The sequence below is a fragment of the Aspergillus sclerotioniger genome (genome assembly GCF_003184525.1).
Source record: "Aspergillus sclerotioniger CBS 115572 chromosome Unknown BO94scaffold_17, whole genome shotgun sequence".
NCBI lineage: Eukaryota > Fungi > Ascomycota > Eurotiomycetes > Eurotiales > Aspergillaceae > Aspergillus > Aspergillus sclerotioniger.
In genome coordinates this window covers 144,092-157,308 of record NW_020291007.1, presented here as the reverse complement: position 1 = coordinate 157,308, position 13,217 = coordinate 144,092, and the positions used below count along the sequence as shown (strand labels likewise).

Genomic DNA, 13,217 nt, shown 5'->3' with positions numbered 1-13,217 from the left:
CCTTAGATAAGGGTGGATTGTTTGGGAAACTAAAATGCTTAGGACAGCCAACTAGATAATCAGATTGTACTTGAGAATCAAATCCATCTGTCCAAATTCACCAAGGTATAGGTAGGTTCCTGACTCCACACAGTGGTAACTCCAAATCATAACACGCTAAACGGATCTAAAAGATAACCAGACCACCTAAATAAACTCATCATCATCCATGGAGCTATCATCCTCCCAAGAGGATGCTGCTCTGACGGGAATATCCTCAACTTCCACCTTCAACTCGGGAACCGCCTCCGAGACCACCGTCTGTCCTTTCTCAGACCACAATCTTGGCGGAGAGAAGAACCCCCGAGATGTAGCTGACGCCGTAGGAAAATTGGTCACTTGGCCATGGATGCGGACCTCGCCAGTCAGATTAACCGGGCGGGGTGCCTCCTCCACGTATCCATCCCAAAAGCCAAGGACCTGTGCCAGGAGCCTGACCAGGGCAATGGTGACGGTCCATAGAGGGCCGAAGATCGAAGACAGGTGCAGCCAACGCCAAAGCATGGTCGGGATTGCATACGGGAAACAGGGAGCGTCCGGGAGCAAACAGTTGCCCTGACAGGTGTCGGAGATGGAAGGGTGGCAGTAGAAATCGCACATGGTTGACTCGGAGCAGAACCACAGGAGCAAGATGAGGGAGCACCATCCTAGCCGCGTCAGACGGATACATCGAGAGACAGGGTCCCGTCTCCACAGGCGTGGGAGGGTGACTAGTGCATAGACGCGGCCATCCTGCTCCCCGTTGCAATTCTCACAGCTGTGCTGTTTGGACTGTTTGCCCCTAGGCGCCGAGGGAATCGCGGCAAGAACATCCGCGTCTCGAGATACCTGGACTTCTAACCCATCCAGCCCGCTTTTGACTTTCTGGATATTCTCAGCCAGTGATTTGAGCTTTTCGTTCAGCCGGTCCAGGTCCACTGTATTTCGGCTCCCGGAGCTTGCAAGTTCCAGTTTCTTCAAAATCTCCTTCTCGTATGCAGCATCGTCTTCTTCCTCGGTCTTCAGCTCACCGGGTTGCCCGTCGATGATGTCCTGCAGAGACTCGATCGTATCATCACCGACGTCCAGTGAATCCTTGTGGGATTTGAAATCCTGCAAAACCGTCTCTAAAGCACTTTTGGGCAAGTCGGGTTTGACCAGTGGTGGCTTATTCTTTGCCTTCATTTTCCCACTTGTTTGTTCCGTTTTCTTTTGCTCGTCTCTCTTTTCTTGGCCTTGCTTCACTGCATCCTTTCGCTCCTTTCCCTTCTCCCGTTCTAGCCTTTGCTGTTCCTCCTTCTGTTTCTCCTCCCTTTGCCTCTCCTCCCTCTGCCTTTCCTCCCGCTGCCTCTGTTCCCTATCTCGCTCCTCCCTCCGTCTCGTTTCTTGATGTTCCTTCTCCTTCTCTCGATCCTCATTCGCCCGTGTGTCTTCCAATTCGAGAGTTTGGGATACTTCATCGATCGTAGGTTGCGTAGGCACGAATGACTCGTACCTTTCATTCCTTGGTGGCGATGGCACTATGTCCTGGGATAGATGTTCTGGAAATTCGTTCACCCTCCCGACCCGTTCAGTCACCGGAGTATCGATCCAAGCACCAGTCACAATGGGCGTCTTGTCATAGATACGTCTCTCGGGAAACTTTTGCGTCTCCGGGGTCATGAGCTGCTGACCTGGACTCTCTGTTCTTGACAATTTCCGAAGTAAGTCCTGAGAGTCTCTCTTTGTCGGACTTCGTTTCGTGAAGGTCGAGTTCTTGTAAACTACAATTGGTGTATTCGGTATTGGGTCTCCATCGATTGGTTTCTCGACGTTTTGTTCAAAGGCCAGCTTGTTCGGCGCATCGGCTAAGGGAACCCTGTTGTACCTGTTCGATGGTTTGTTTTCGATGCCAGTCGATTCTGGGGCTTTAGTGTGCGAGTTTCTGTCGAAGCTGAGTCTTGGGGGCGACATATCCTTCACCCTTTCCGCTGGCATGTCCGGAAGCTCAGTGCGCCGCGTCATCTTCCTCAACCAGTCACGGCGATAAGCCGCCCGGCTTCCCCAAGTGTTGGGAAGGTTCAAGGAGGGTTTGAGACCATCGTCCTCTTCCAACTCCATCTCTTGCTCGTCCTCCTCCTCGCGCCGTTGCAGATTTTCCGAGGTCAACGGGTTTATAGTCCCCGCATTGCTCAACACAGGTGATCGGCTAGATGTGGCCCTTCTCAACCGCTTTTCGTCTTGGACATGGTCGACCAGCTTGCGGCGGAGGGAGTCGTCCGAGATCTCGTTCAAAAAATCCGCATCGGCAGCCGCGAACAGATCATCCCCTCTCAGGCGTGATGCCGACGATGAGCGCCTGCTGCGATTGCCTCGTAGGGAAAAGTTGAAGTCATCCTCCGGGTCTAAATCAACAAGACTCCCTGCGTCATCGATCTGCCGGTATGCCTCTGCCAGCTCGTTCGGGGGGTTGGACTCGGGGGAGATGGGGTTGAAACTCTGTCGTCTGTTCCGGTTTGGCGTCCCGAGAGTGTAGGAGGCGGCCTCGCGATCCGACATGTTGGGTAAACGCGATGTAAACTCGAATGCTTTGCGGAAGCTTCCGGTTTGGCTAAAGTTTCGCCGGTGTTGTTGGCCGTTGTATTCGGTAAAATTATTGGGCGTAAATGACGCGTCGAATGTGTCGGCAAGACGAGTTTGACGAGCTCGTCGAAAGGGAGAGAGCTGCTGGTCCTGAGTGTGTTCGCGGTTGCGACGCGCCAGCGCTCCTCGATCGCTCCTGCGCTCGGGGGTGGCAGGCATGATGAGAGACAGAATCTCCCCGTCGGTGGACGGATAAACCAATCCGATCCTTGCGTCTAACACTGAGGGGCCAGGGGTGAATGGGAGTGGAATGCAGTGAATGAAGCATCAAGCGTGAATCCGCCGAGCAAGCAATCAACACGAGCTCCGCCGCGGATCTCCTGGGTTGCCCGATTGGGTTAGTCCAGCATTTCCGCATCTCCTACGCCTTTCCTCCCTCCTCGACCTCAGTTCTTCCAACCTAGGCCGTGGCCGACTGCTGAGCCTTCAAGTCAGTGGAGAAGACCTCCTAGTGCGTATCACGCCTTCCTTTTTCCCGTCTCCTCCGCCAGATGATCCTATCTGAGCGCCTTCATCGGCCGACATGTGACCCAGTCAGGCGAATCGATCGTCGTCGCTGTCGTGTCCCCGCATCGCTTTCAACTAGACGGGCTATAAAACGGCATTGCTGGATGTGACTGAGACTAATAACCGTCTGGAATTTCCAGGAAGTCTATAAATTATTATCTCCCCTCGAAAGATATCACTTCTCTTCGCCTATCCGACCTCCGAAATCAAAAAGCACCTACCAGAACCGCAAAGATGGCCAAATCCGCCAGGCGAGGCCCCAAGGTCAAGGCCTCAGCTACGACCTCCGCGGCCTCCTCAGGCGCTTCCACTCCCAGCTTGGGCCCTCTTCCGCCGTTCGTCAGAGCCCCTGAAGCTCTCAAGCCTCTCCTCGAACCTCTCTCCCCGCAGGAAGTCTACCTCATCCACATCGACACCTCCCCCGTGGAGATCAAACAGCAATCATTCATCGTGCCATGCGTGATAAACGCCATAGTTGTCGCACTCCTCGCCTTCCGTGTCTACATGGTCCGCAACATCTACCCCGCCATGATAGCAACAATGATCGGGATCAACAACTCCATGACAGTGGACACATCGACAATGTCATGGGGCGAGATAGCCGATGTGGCTCTCCGTCGCGTGGGAAACGTCTTGTTCGACTACTTTCTTGTAACTGTGTTCCTTTCCTGGCCCATTCGGTTCCTATTCGGCGCCGTACGATGGCGCCGCAACGTCGGCTTCCGGGGTTACGAGATCATTGTCCGGAAGAGCCAGCCTGACATGACTAAGGGTCTGAAACGTGATCGCTGGATTCGGGAAGACGGGGAAACGCGGGACAAGATCGTTGCGGCGGTGACCCCGGAGCGGATCATGAAGACCGGTTACCTGCTTGTGGATGCAGACTTCGACCTCGATTATGACGCCATGATCAAGGCCCATGAGATGGTCGACAACCCTCAGAAGGATGCGAAGGTCTCATTGGATGAGTTCCGTACGGCGGTTGTGGTGAACACCGATGCCCATGGGTGGTTGATTTGGCATGTCGGAGACGAAAACGAGAAGCCCGCTCCCAGTCCCAGCACCAGCAATATCCCGGATGACCCAGCCCGATCCGCTCAGAGGGATCTAATCCTGGAGTTCAAGGAAAAATTGACGGCCATGGGCAAGGAGGACCTTTTCTTCCGATGGGTCGAGATAGTCCAGTACGAGAGCACCCAGCCGGGCGGGTTCACCCCGGAAAGGCAACAGTCTGCCATGCTACAAGTCAAACAACTCTTTGAAGAAAATGGCGTCGACTTTTCGCAGTTCTGGGAGGATGTCGGTGGCCTGGATGAGTTCATGGAGCAGCTTGATTAGTTTCGTTCACATATCTACCTAATACATACATTGTCTTTTTGAACTATTTTCGGGGATTTCAGGATGCCAGGCATTGTCGGTACTTTATTGAACCAGAGCTGGATGGCACATTGCATATCAGTCTATTTCATCCATATATAGTGCCAGTAGTCAAAGCGCTCAATCAATAAAAACAAACCACGTCTAACCCTAACGCTATTCCACTTGGGCCACGAACTTAACAGAAAAAGCAAATGTAATCACGAATAAAGTATTTCCCATAACGAGGAATATAAATAGAGCGAGAAGAAAGAAATATAGGGCAAGTTCTCCATATAACCGGGTATCATTCAGGTAGACATGATATGATCGATCCCATGACCTGGTTGTCATACATTGGGTCCCTGAGATCATCTATCGTGAGAAATGATGCAAGATGCAAACTCGGGGCAGGCAGGATCCTCCTTCCCGCTCAGCGACTACTATTACCGCTCTCCAGACGGTAATCGACAGACCAGAGTTTCTCCCATGGTCGGTAGCGAGCCGTTGAACGTCTGGGCGAGCGAATGGATGAAGCGTCAAGGTCTTCGACACGCGGGGAAAAGGGCGACGCTCTACCGTCTGAGATTCTTCGCTGGTGAGTTCGTTCCGTGCCCTATGACGGTCCGTCAGCTCCGTTCAGGTGAGGCAAGACGTGAGAAAGAAAACCGGGGCCGCGGGTTTCACGGACCCTGGAGAAGGTTGCGGCGAACCTCGTCGGGTCTAGGGACTGCCTCCCGTGAGTGTAAGCTAGCAGCGGGATCCTGCTCGGCTTGTCGGACTAGATCGGTGGTTGATTCGTTGCCGCGCTGTGATGGTGTCGAGGAATGCCCTTTCTTGGAGTTGGAACTATTCCGTCGGCTGTCTAGGCTCTTGGTCAATGTTCTGGCAACGTTTCCTCCGGCGGATGTGCGCTTCAGGCGGATGCTGCCTTTGGCGTCTACGTGCGCTGGCGCAACGGTGCTCTTGCCCAGGCCTGGAGTCGCTGGTGCGCCCGGCTTCTCCTCCGTGGCATCTAATAGGTACCAGCGAAGACCGTCTGACAGCTCGAACGGATTTTCGTCATCGAATGAGGTGCCATCGCTCACCTCGCCGATGGACCGGCGGTCAGGGTTGGCACCGTTCATGGACTTGGAGAGATCGACAACTCGTTCTTCGATCTTGGTAATGCGAGCGAGCAGCCAGTCCCGTGTCTGCAGCTTATGGGCGTCTTGTTCGCGCAGGAAATAGTGCGGTGCGCCAACGTTGAATGCGGCCCAAGACCGGATAGCTTGATTCCGGGTTGGCAAGAACAGAGCAAGGTCCCCTTCTTTGAAAGTCCGATAGGCGATCTTTTCGTGGGCTTCACTCTGAACTCGATGATACTTGTCTCGATATCCGCGGGCTTCTTTCTGCCATTTTCGAGCAAGTACCTCGATGTCTTTCACACGTTTGACAACCGCGTCACCGAAGATATCCACATCAAATTGATAGAGTGATTCCATGAAAGCCATGAACTTATCTGTTTCTTCCTCCTTGGTATCGGCATGCATCCAGTCGAGGAGGCTTGCATCCGGCCTCACAGACACCACTCCAGACTGGCTAAGACTATCTCCAGTGCCAGAGAGGGCATTGACTTTGGAGGATCTCTGGACAACTATGTCCCCATCCTGACGAATAATGGTGAATCCCAAATGCTCCAGCATGCGCTCCAATTTCTCCACCTGTGCGAAAAGCTGCTTCGATAGTTCCTGAGACCTGAACCCGCACGTCTCGAACCGTACCGTAGCCTGCTGCTCCGCCTCGGACATGGCTTCTACCTTCTTCTTCCAGGCAGTAACCTCTTCTTCGGACTGGCGAGCCAAAGACTCAACCTCGGCCAGCCTTTGGGCCAGGTTCGTTAACTTGCGTTCTTCTTCTGTAACGCGTTCTCGCAGAGCATCGGATCCTGTCTCGCCTGCAGCAAACTGGGACTGCAAAGTAATGAGTTTCGATCGTTCATCCTCCAGTTCAGAGCTCACGATGCTCAGTTTCGATCTTTCTTCGGCCAGCTCAATGTGGGCCCGGGAGAGTTCGGACTCTTGCGAAGCTGCGCGCTTTCTTAGCTCTTCGGCTTCAGACTCCATTTGGCCCAGACGCTCCTCGAGTGCCTTGCTTTCAGCTACAGCCTTCGTGGCACTCTCTTCTGCGCTCTTGGCATGAATAGTCAGCCCCTCGGAGAGCACCTCGATCGCCTTGATGATATTGGGGATCTCGGCAGGAACAGCGCCCCCGGGAGACAAGTTAAGGAAAGCCACCTGTAGGGCATGGGTGTTCTCTTTATCCTTCCTTTCATCTTCTGCCACTTGGTTTTGTAGCTCGTCAATGCGAGCCCGAAGAGTATCTCCCGCATCCTTCTCTGATTGCAACTGTTCAATCATCTGACCTGCTTTCCGTAGCTCATCCTCGGCTCGAGCATGGGCATCTTGCAGCTCCATCTCAAGATGGTGTATCCGCTCATCAGCGTCCTGTTTCTCGTGTTCGCGACTGTCAAGGTTCCTGTCCATTTCCTCTTCAAGTTCCTCTGTCCTGATCCTAAGCCTCTTGAGTTCTCCCTCCAGAAATCTCCGCTCATCATCAAATTCACGCTGGCGGGCTTCCAGATTTCCAATCAGATCTTTCTTGGTCGATTGAGCTTCTTGTATCTTGTCAGTATTGGATTGGCGCTCGGCATGCGCCTCCCTTTGGAGTCGTTGCACCAAATCTCGCTCGGTCGCCAACTCGGCCTCGAGGCGAGTGATCCGCTGAACAAGGGCCTTCTCCTCTGGAGCTTGATTTGAAGACATCCGCCTCGAAGATACCGATGATCTCCTTGACAGCGAATCGGGATGAGGTGATGCCGGCGAACTGGGAAACTCCAATGAGAAGTTGCCGCTGGAGGGTCGACTCATGTGGCTTTGGCGATGAAGAAGATCCTCTAGCTTTCGAACGCGGCTTTCGGAGCCTTTCAGCCGGTCTTCAAGCTTGACCTTTTCGTCTTTCAAGCTTCGAACCATATCATCGCTGCGAAGTAAAAGCGAACTGCGGCTCAGGTCAAAAAGACTCCCTTGTTTGAAGGCTTTTGCTCTGCGGCGCTGCAGCCGTGTTGGGGTGTCCAATTCTTTGAAGAGCTGGCACAGCTCTTGGGCATGGTTTCCCATGCCAGTCTTGGTCTTTAGGTCCTCGATATACGACTCAACCTCCTTTCTACTGACCATAGGCCATTCCTGCACCTGGCCCCGTAGATTAACTTCGATTCCTGGGGTCGTGGAATCTGAGATAGAGATAAAATCCGCCATGTTCTTCAACCATTTCTTTCTTCGACGCTGCTCCTCGTCCCGAAATACCGACATTTCCTCCGCCAGTGTCAGTGAGTCATTCTTCATCTTATCGTTAAACTCACGACGCCGCACAGACTCGATCAGAACAGACCCATAAACCAGGGGCATGTGGAAGACTGTGTATATAGCGTCAAAGACCTCACTCTGGAAGGTCATGGTGCTGATCTGGTTCTGCACATCAGCCAGACGTAACTCGATAGAAGATATGAGTCGCATTTGACTCAAAGCGGCTTTCATTGCCGCATTATATCGTCTCACGGCTTCCTCCAGGCCAGCCTGAATTTCGTTACTCACGTCAAATAGCGACGGTAGAAGGTCTTTTGTGTGGCTGAGAGCAAGCCTGGAGATGTTTGCTAGCGTCTTTTGATTATTGGGCAAGGCCAGCACATGTTCGTAGTCGGATTGTATCTTCTTGGATATTGTCTTAACTTCATCCAAGATATTGTCCACAGAATCAACACTCGCGGGGAATGCTTCATCTATCAGGCGTTGGGTATCTGCAGCAATCTTACTAACATTCTTCTCAGTATTGCTAACTTGATGAGCGAAGCGCGCGGATACGTCTGGGGCTTCCGAGCCAGCCCTCTGCACCTCGTCTGTATCCACATAGTCTCGTAGTGTGCCCAACGCCTTATCCCTGCCTTTTGTCGGTGTGGACGGACGGCCCAAGAAGGGGAAGTCCTTCCGAGCTGGGATGCTATCCAAGTTTGACAGTGCTCTTCTCCATCCATCGAGTGCTGCTTGCTGTTGACTTAGCAGGTCGTTGGCCCATGACTGGGCCTCTTGAAACCGATGCTCTAGGGTGCCGACGTGGGTTTTGAGGTTCTCGAGAGCTACACTAGCAGCTCGGTTGATAACATCCGTGCGCTCGTTGTGTTCATGAGTCTGCTTATCCGCCGACTCGCAGCGCTCTGTAAGATTCACCGCCCAAGTTTTTCTCGCCAGATAGAGATTCCTCCATGCTTGTAGGTCGGTCTGGTTTGTGAGGGTATCGGGCGGGTTCTCGGCTTGGAGTGGTTGCGGTGGAGGCAGCTCCGGGAGCTCGAAGCTGTTTGGTTCACTGACATATCGCCTATCGTAGACGAATACCTCGCTCTGTTTTTGATTGATTTAGCTCGAAGCACGTGGGCATATGGGGTGACCATACCTCCGTGGCAAGCGTTTGGATTTTGACATTTTTCCCCCGAGCAGTCATCAAGATCTGCCGCTGGGGAGGGATCGAGGTATAGCGGGTAATCCATGATCGCAGGGCGTCCAGCCTTGAAGGGAGAGCAGAGAGGGTCAGCTAGCATTCACCGGGGACCGAAGGGCTAGGGAGTAGTAGGAGCTCGCTCCAGGGCTGGCCCGGGCTCAAAGGGCGGTGATGGGGAAGCAGAGTGAAGGGTGGCAACATACGAGGCGAAGGACACCGGATCTTGAAGGAAATGCTCACCGGTGTGAGCTATGTAGATGTGCAAAGACATCCCCTCCTCACAAAACGAGCAAAGAAGCTCCGACGTTGGCTGGGGAGGAATTGCGGGAGGGGAGGTGATACGGGAGTGATATAGTGAAGGCTGCATAGGCATCCAGGCCCAAAGAGCTCCCCCGGCCTAGGCTGTGTTTGGTCGGTTTGGTGTCTGACACGGCGCCGGAACCACCCACCACATCCCGCGATCTCCACCGCCCTACCGCTAAACACCGTGAACCATCGATCCATGATCCATCCATCCATCCATGCTGGGCCTTCCCAATCACACGATCATTTCCCCGACTTGCCACGAAGTCGCGTTCTATGACATCTGAAAAGGTCCGCTCCCTCCCTCACCTGAACCCAGGTGAGGCGTCCTTGTTGGACCTCGCGACCGATGATCCTCGCGATGCCTTATCTCTGTCCGAAAAAGAGGCTTTGATCCTGCAGCTTTATCAGCAGATCCAGGAACAGCAATTAGAGAAAGCGCTACTTGAACAAGGTCGGTGCCTATGTTGCTAGAGCAACGTATCGCCATTCTTTGATGATCCAATACTGATTCTCTCTACAGACACGGATCTGCTCTCAGGGGAGAATGCTGAAGAGCAACTAGCCGTCGCAGAACGTGAGCTTCTCGAAGCGAGGGCCACTTACACCGTCAGGAGGAAGGCTGTTGGAACCGTTCTTATGACTGATCCCGTTCTCAAGGCTGTTCATCTGAAAGCAACGACGCCAGCTGAACAGTACGTTATTTTGTTTTTAATTCCTTATTTACCTTTTTTTTTTATATCCTTGATGCTCCTGTTGTCTCTGTCTCTCGACTTAGTCTCCTTGCTGATTAACTGTAGGGCTCTCCTTCGGCTCATTAATCGTCGCGATGTGCTATCTTTAGCGCATGAAAATCTAAATTCTGCACATAGCGCGACTCTCCGAAAGCTTTCCAGCCTGGAGGTAGAGAATTCACGGATTCACCGGGAAAATCAAGAGCTAGTCCGTCAGCTATTAGCCCTTACGGAGGATGATGAATCATGGAGAGAGGACTTGGATGACGCGGAGCTCAAGGCTCAATTAGATCAACTAGAGGCGGATCGCAGAAAAAGCAAAGCCAAATGGGAGACCATGAAAAATGTCGCAAGCGGGTTGGTTGTCGGCAGTGGAGTGAATTGGGCCGAGGACGAAAGACTCACAGCTCTGGTCCTTGACGAATCTGATGATTGATGTACACAGTATTGGGGATATGGCTGCGGTCATACTGTTCGGGTTTGCTGCATTTACTTGAATTGGGCGTTGTGGTGGTATACCCTTGACTAGTCGATAGAGCTATATAGTACGGAGTAGTATATGATGGTCTTTCTCACGCTTGGGTTTGACTAATATTGTGATTGATCAAATTCTCAGTGTCCCATGACGGGTTGAGTAACTAGATACCTACCTAGCTAGTAGTAACTAGTTATTGTTGCGGAGATGTGCAGAAGGATTAGTAATCCCCTAGTTAGTACCAGGATATAGTTAGCCACTTTCTCAGCTTCCTAAGCCGGGGGGCGACGATGAAGAACGACGAAGAATAGGTGGTGCGACCCACGTGACATCATGGCCCACCGGGGCAAAAGGCAAGCAGCGTTCGTCATACCGTGTCCGCAGAGCTTGCTGACGGAGTCTTGGTGAACAGACGGGGAACAGGACGGAAGAAATTGCTAGCCAACCCGAGATAAGGTACAACCCTTGCAGCAGACAAAGGAGAAGTGACAGCCGGAAATCAACAACGGCGCTTACTGCAAGTAGGCCATTTGATTTTACCTTCCAACACCGGCAGAGCAATGAGCATGTGAGCATACAAGAGCTCCGTGAGGGGAGAGTAGCCAGACCAAAGAGGAGCCGGCGTTTCCACCTGGAACCAAGTAACAGCGTCAACGACCCCCTCACCATTATTAAGAAGAAGTTAAGAATACCGCGCAGCTTACAATACCGAGAGTAATCGGCAGGTATCATCAGAAGGATTGGTTGCGTCCGATCATTACGGGATCCAGTATTTTGCCGGTAACATTTCGCTGGTGCTGTTTAGAATGGGAATGCGGTGGCATTTAGATCCGGCGTCGCGGCAGCAGCGCAGCAGCAACTCGCCCTGAGCGAACGATCTATGCAAGCCTTTACCATAATTCCCTACGATCGTCTTTATTAATGTTTTGGGCTGACAATAGTCAACAAGCAAACAAGTCGCAAATTTCGTAAAATTCGTGGTATCCAGTCTATATCCTATATGCGGAAATGATCTGGTTGCCAGTGTTGGGTTATGGACTATTGCTTTGATAGCAGGCACCGAGCCTACGGCAGATATCTACACTGGGAGGGAGTAGGGTCCAAACCGAGACTTTTTGTTATAAGTACGTGCTTGGAATTAGGTCAAGGCGTTCCCTGTCCACAGAAGCCTACAGAGTGAGCCACATGAAGAATCCCGTGGTCTGGGGGGGGTTGGCGTACTTTTTGACCCTGGCATATAATTAATCGGTGATCTCCAAGCAGGATTAGTTTGTGACTGGTAGATTTGCAGAAGCGGTAACCAGGCTTCCAATGCTTACTGTGAAGTAAACTATTCCGTGCGGATAGGTAGGCTGCACATGCCCTTCGGCGGTCGAATTAATCATGTTTATTAATTTATCTATCAACACTCTTGCTCTCATCACTACATCACTCTCGTTATTCCCCATCTCCTATTGGGGGAATGTCTCTATGCTAGGAGAAGAGCGTTCCTTAGTGTCACTCGGCAATGGCATGGTTAGCCTCAGCAACTCGCTCGAGCACGATCCGCCGGCCTATAAAGGCTCAATTGTGCAAGGAGAGCTGTAAGGTATCCACATCGTACCACTGTTATTTCAGTCTAGAGGAATATATCTAGTAGACACATCTCACAATCACTGGCCAGGGATGAGGCTTTTTTATGAGTGACGAGTCCTTTACTATCAAACACACGTAATTACTCGGGGAGCGGGACTTCGGACAGAGGATGGAGTAGGGTACTCGCTTCATACGTTTCCAGGTATACCAAAACATTATTACTCGAAGGATGCAGCACTGCCTAGGATAGACGCCCTGTATGAAAGAAGGCGCGGAGAATTATCAGTGCGGGTTTATCTTCGAAGATCGCGCAAGTACCCCGAGGTACCGAACGCTGTGTGTGGCCGACTCCGGCCCAGTAGAGTGAGAGAGTCCATGCAACAAAAAAGGCCCCTCCAGACAGCAGAGTACTTGCTATACACAATTTTGCTTGAGCACCTTTTACTCATTGTTTCTTTTTGGTTTTCTGCAGTAACACATACAGTAACCTCCTAGACACGCATGGATTGATGTAGACTCGGGTGCTGCACGGTATGGAAGGTACTACCTAGTACTAGCACTGCTAGTTAGGCATAGTATTGTTGCGCTCAGTAACGAGTAACAGTGTACGGTACGACAGGTAGCACACCACCTCCATCACCATACCGCCAGGTATTTTACGCAAGGCCATATTATCCACCTAATAGTAGTGGCGCAAATTGGTGTACCGGGGAAGTATGGTAAAGTTCAGTACGGCAAGTGACGGTGGACCTTTCTCAGCGCAATGTTCGGTAGAGCTCCATCCTGTCTAACAGACGAAGTCTGGATTACACCATCGAGTGGCATTCGAACTTGCTTGGGAAAGGCTCTGCAACCTTGCAGCCACCCAGCGACCCAGCGCAACAGAGTCCCCAGCCCGCGGCGGGCGAGAGTGGCCGGGGAGAGGGAGGATGACGGTACGTGACGGGTATGATACGATACCAACCATGCTCCAGCGGGCGGCCAGCCAGTCGCAGCCGGCAGACCTACTCGCTTTCCCTTGCTGTGCTGCCCACTTCCCCCCTTCCCAAGAGTGAGCGAGGTCAGGTAGGTAATGGCCCGCCTTCCCGTCTTCCCTC

The 13,217-nt window shown here is 52.3% G+C and overlaps 5 protein-coding genes across 5 annotated transcripts; 2 read left to right on the top strand and 3 right to left on the bottom strand.

Moving 5' to 3' along the window:
* Nucleotides 1–19: 19 nt before the first annotated feature.
* On the bottom strand, nucleotides 20–2,914 carry BO94DRAFT_536077 (uncharacterized protein). The gene has a single exon (XM_025611934.1). It carries the CDS (start codon nucleotides 2,797–2,799, stop codon nucleotides 187–189), a length of 2,613 nt encoding a protein of 870 aa, XP_025466446.1. The 5' UTR covers nucleotides 2,800–2,914; the 3' UTR covers nucleotides 20–186.
* Nucleotides 2,915–3,034: 120 nt separating this feature from the next.
* Nucleotides 3,035–4,675, top strand: BO94DRAFT_518599 (uncharacterized protein). Its single transcript, XM_025610040.1, has one exon. It carries the CDS (start codon nucleotides 3,382–3,384, stop codon nucleotides 4,483–4,485), a length of 1,104 nt encoding a protein of 367 aa, XP_025466445.1. The 5' UTR covers nucleotides 3,035–3,381; the 3' UTR covers nucleotides 4,486–4,675.
* Nucleotides 4,676–4,936: 261 nt separating this feature from the next.
* atg11 (autophagy protein ATG11) lies at nucleotides 4,937–9,304 on the bottom strand (the record flags this gene model as incomplete). Its single annotated transcript, XM_025608248.1, has 4 exons — nucleotides 4,937–5,119; nucleotides 5,217–8,936; nucleotides 8,989–9,100; nucleotides 9,237–9,304. The coding sequence occupies 4 exons, from the start codon at nucleotides 9,302–9,304 to the stop codon at nucleotides 4,937–4,939; spliced, it is 4,083 nt and encodes a 1,360-aa protein (XP_025466444.1).
* Nucleotides 9,305–9,508: 204 nt separating this feature from the next.
* BO94DRAFT_566647 (centromere protein H) lies at nucleotides 9,509–10,643 on the top strand. Its single transcript, XM_025614575.1, has 3 exons — nucleotides 9,509–9,790; nucleotides 9,860–10,031; nucleotides 10,137–10,643. The coding sequence occupies exons 1-3, from the start codon at nucleotides 9,613–9,615 to the stop codon at nucleotides 10,504–10,506; spliced, it is 720 nt and encodes a 239-aa protein (XP_025466443.1). The 5' UTR covers nucleotides 9,509–9,612; the 3' UTR covers nucleotides 10,507–10,643.
* BO94DRAFT_101704 (uncharacterized protein) lies at nucleotides 10,585–11,480 on the bottom strand. Its single transcript, XM_025605458.1, has 3 exons — nucleotides 10,871–11,480; nucleotides 10,721–10,776; nucleotides 10,585–10,658 (listed from the first exon to the last, which is right to left on the bottom strand). Exons 1-2 carry the CDS (start codon nucleotides 11,275–11,277, stop codon nucleotides 10,725–10,727), a joined length of 459 nt encoding a protein of 152 aa, XP_025466442.1. The 5' UTR covers nucleotides 11,278–11,480; the 3' UTR covers nucleotides 10,585–10,658; nucleotides 10,721–10,724.
* Between the last annotated feature and the right edge of the window lie 1,737 nt (nucleotides 11,481–13,217).

Bases quoted from the DNA above. Each gene is read 5' to 3' on its own strand.
- BO94DRAFT_536077 (XM_025611934.1), bottom strand. From the start codon at position 2,799: ATGCCTGCCACCCCCGAGCGCAGGAGCGATCGAGGAGCGCTGGCGCGT.
- BO94DRAFT_518599 (XM_025610040.1), top strand. From the start codon at position 3,382: ATGGCCAAATCCGCCAGGCGAGGCCCCAAGGTCAAGGCCTCAGCTACG.
- BO94DRAFT_566647 (XM_025614575.1), top strand. From the start codon at position 9,613: ATGACATCTGAAAAGGTCCGCTCCCTCCCTCACCTGAACCCAGGTGAG. The intron at 9,791-9,859 runs GTCGGTGCCTAT...TTCTCTCTACAG, and splicing joins GAAAGCGCTACTTGAACAAG to ACACGGATCTGCTCTCAGGG. The intron at 10,032-10,136 runs GTACGTTATTTT...GATTAACTGTAG, and splicing joins GCAACGACGCCAGCTGAACA to GGCTCTCCTTCGGCTCATTA.
- BO94DRAFT_101704 (XM_025605458.1), bottom strand. From the start codon at position 11,277: ATGATACCTGCCGATTACTCTCGGTATTGTAAGCTGCGCGGTATTCTT. The intron at 10,777-10,870 runs GTGGGTCGCACC...GGTACTAACTAG, and splicing joins CCGGTGGGCCATGATGTCAC to GGGATTACTAATCCTTCTGC.